Source organism: Coffea eugenioides, chromosome 8 (genome assembly GCF_003713205.1).
Source record: "Coffea eugenioides isolate CCC68of chromosome 8, Ceug_1.0, whole genome shotgun sequence".
Taxonomy (NCBI): domain Eukaryota; kingdom Viridiplantae; phylum Streptophyta; class Magnoliopsida; order Gentianales; family Rubiaceae; genus Coffea; species Coffea eugenioides.
In genome coordinates, this window is record NC_040042.1 from 31,938,927 (window position 1) to 31,941,795 (window position 2,869).

The 2,869-nt window shown below is 35.9% G+C and overlaps 2 protein-coding genes across 2 annotated transcripts; both read right to left on the reverse strand.

Moving 5' to 3' along the window:
- On the reverse strand, nucleotides 1-426 carry LOC113780543 (B3 domain-containing protein At3g25182-like). The gene has a single exon (XM_027326341.1). It carries the CDS (start codon nucleotides 424-426, stop codon nucleotides 1-3), a length of 426 nt encoding a protein of 141 aa, XP_027182142.1.
- Nucleotides 427-1,461: 1,035 nt separating this feature from the next.
- Nucleotides 1,462-2,451, reverse strand: LOC113780545 (B3 domain-containing protein At5g24050-like). Its single transcript, XM_027326342.1, has one exon. It carries the CDS (start codon nucleotides 2,449-2,451, stop codon nucleotides 1,462-1,464), a length of 990 nt encoding a protein of 329 aa, XP_027182143.1.
- Between the last annotated feature and the right edge of the window lie 418 nt (nucleotides 2,452-2,869).

A 2,869-nucleotide genomic window follows, 5' to 3' on the forward strand; every position in this document is an offset into this window, starting at 1 on the left:
TCACACTAAAACTAAAGCAAATCCAAGCTGTAAATCCCTCCTAAATGCCCACAAGTGCACTGTCATTCCTTGTCTAAGTCCATTCTTCACCACAACCTTGGTCCAGTTAGTGATCAATGCAAAGTTGTAACTTATTTTACCATCTTTTTTACCCATCTCCCATTGCCTCGGGTTCATTCTGCCTTCATCAAGGGATGGATCAACAAAAATGGCATTAATTTCAAACTTCTGACTACGATCATGAAAACGAGCCTGCTCTTCATCAGTCAGAAATCCATTCTTGATCTGCTTAAATGGCACCAGCAGCATACTGAAATGCGTGTTCACATCAGTCTCTGTTAACACCTTTTGAAACACAAATACAATGCTTTCCTCTGAGAAGAAATCAAAATAAAGGGACAAAGAGGGGGGAGAGGAGGGAAGCATTGGACAGTTTGAAAGGTGGGAGTGTAAGTGAGAGGTATTAGGTTCGAGTCCTTCCACTCACAATAAAACAAAAAAATTAATAAATAAAGGATGAAGGAAGGCAAGAAGGAAATGATGATGTTCTTGGTTATACGTTGATATGATGTAGAAAAAGAAATAATTTGAGAAAATTATGTTAATTCAACAATCGTGTATTTGATCAAATGAAGGATCATAAAATACAATGTCACATCTCTTGCATTGTTAGGAAATAAAATGACTATAGAATTTAATATTATATTTGTTTTATACTTTTTTGTAAGTAAGATGATTTGAATCCAAGATATCTTACTTTTTTTTTATTTTATACTTTGTCTTTTACGACTAAAAACATCTTATTGCTAGTTATCGTTTAACAAACTTTTACTTTAAATTTATTATGCTATTTGCTATAACATTTTTTTATTATATGTTTGGCTATTCACTCTTCCAACCTAAAATCCTAGATCCGTCATTGCATGCATGCAAATTCAAGATGATGAGTTTGGGACTGGGGCAGGTACGGTTAGGATTAGGTGCAATGGGTACAATTATTTTTCTTTTTTGTTATTGATTTGGTGTACACTCATACAACTTTATTGCATTTCATGATATAGTGTACATTCATGCAATGTTTTGTTGTACAGTATAAAATATAACAAATCTGTATGAGTGTATGTCAAGTAAAACAACCGAACTAACCACACCTATTATTAACTCTACTTACTCTATTCGAGAACAATGACAAAAGCGAGGCCATAATAATCAATTTAAAATGCTGAGAACCCAATATCAAACTATTACTTGTATACTTCATTTGCATCAATTTTTTTTTCTAACTCTTTGCAAACGAAATTAACATTCTTTGACCAATACAAAGGCAACAATGGATATGTTTAATTAAAATTAGTAAAGGAAGACTAATGGACACTGCTCTAACAAACTAAATCTCCTTAATTCACAAGACTCTAATGAACAATTAGACTAAGCGCAAAATTAGAAATAAAAAATTCTTAATCAAACTAAAATTAAAGCAAATCCAAGCTGTAAATCCCTCCTAAATGCCCACAGGTGCACTGTCATTCCTTGTCTCAGTTCATTCTTCTGCACAACCTTGACCCAGTTAGTGATCAATGCAAAGTTGTAACTTATTTTACCATCTTTTTTACCCATCTCCCATCGTCTCAGGTTCATTCTGCCTTCATCAAGGGATGGATCAACAAAAATGGCATCAATTCCAAACTTCTGGTTGGGATCCCAAAAACGAGCCTGCTCTTCAGCAGTCAGAAACCCATTCTTGATCTGCTTAAATGGCACCAGCAGCCTACTGAAATGCGTCTTCACATCGGTCTCTGTTAACACCTTTTGAAACACAAATACAATGCTTTCCTCTGAACCCCCAAATTCCAAAATTCTGTTCTTGAATTTCTCTGGAATAGTACTGATAGTTGACGTTAATGGTCCATCAGGATATCTAGGCTTCCCTTTTGCTTTCTTGGAACGTGGCATCTCTATTTCTTGATGATCAGTACAATTTTCTTCACTGGGTGATCCCAGTCTCTTCAATTGGGGCTTCTTAATTATATCCCCATATGAGAACAGAACGTGATTTCCATCATCTTCTTGATGTTTGCCTTCAAAATCAAACTGGGATATTGCTGAAGGAAGTTCCTCGGACAATAATGTGTGGTTGGAGCCAGTCTTCCTTCTGAACGATCTTTTCCCTTTAGTGAAATTGACATCAATTTTACCAACAAGAAGCTGCAATTTACCGACCCCATCTGAACCATTGTCCATTGATGATTCTTCTGTTTCTTTTTCAGCAAGAAGTTTCAAGAAAGTGGAAAGATTTCGCCTGAGCTTCCTTTCTTTTTCCTCCTCCTCCAGTCTGATCCTCTCTACTTCTGCAACTGCAACCAAGATATCAAATTTACCCCAGTTCGGGTACAGTTCAATACCCGAATAATCAAGACGGCGTTCATCATCATTACTACTGCTCTTCCCCATCTCTTTATTCAATTCTTCCTTCTTTGAGTTTTCAACGACTAGAATTGAAAACCCTTTTTCAAGAATCAACAACCAAACTCGAGAACACTTGCTTAATCGAAAAAACAAACACTGAGAATTCAACTTATCAAGAATAAGTAAAAAGTTGTTCCTTTCTTTACGGTACTAGTATTTATAAAAGAAGTAACCTTCCTACTAAATGGTAACTGTGATTTGATGTACTTTGGAGAGTGATTCCTTGCGAAATTGGGAAAGAGAGGACTTACTCTCCTAAGTTGGGATTTGGCTAATTAGCCGTTGTAGCGGCTTTTAGTTGCCGCATAAGCTCCGGTTGAACTGACCTATATGTTGGTGGTTTCTTTGAATAAGATTACAGCCCAGTTATTGGCTTAAACAATGGCTTACATAAGTTCATATC

Excerpts from the sequence above, each read along its gene's own strand:
- LOC113780545 (XM_027326342.1), bottom strand. The coding sequence starts at position 2,451 with ATGGGGAAGAGCAGTAGTAATGATGATGAACGCCGTCTTGATTATTCG.
- LOC113780543 (XM_027326341.1), bottom strand. The coding sequence starts at position 426 with ATGCTTCCCTCCTCTCCCCCCTCTTTGTCCCTTTATTTTGATTTCTTC.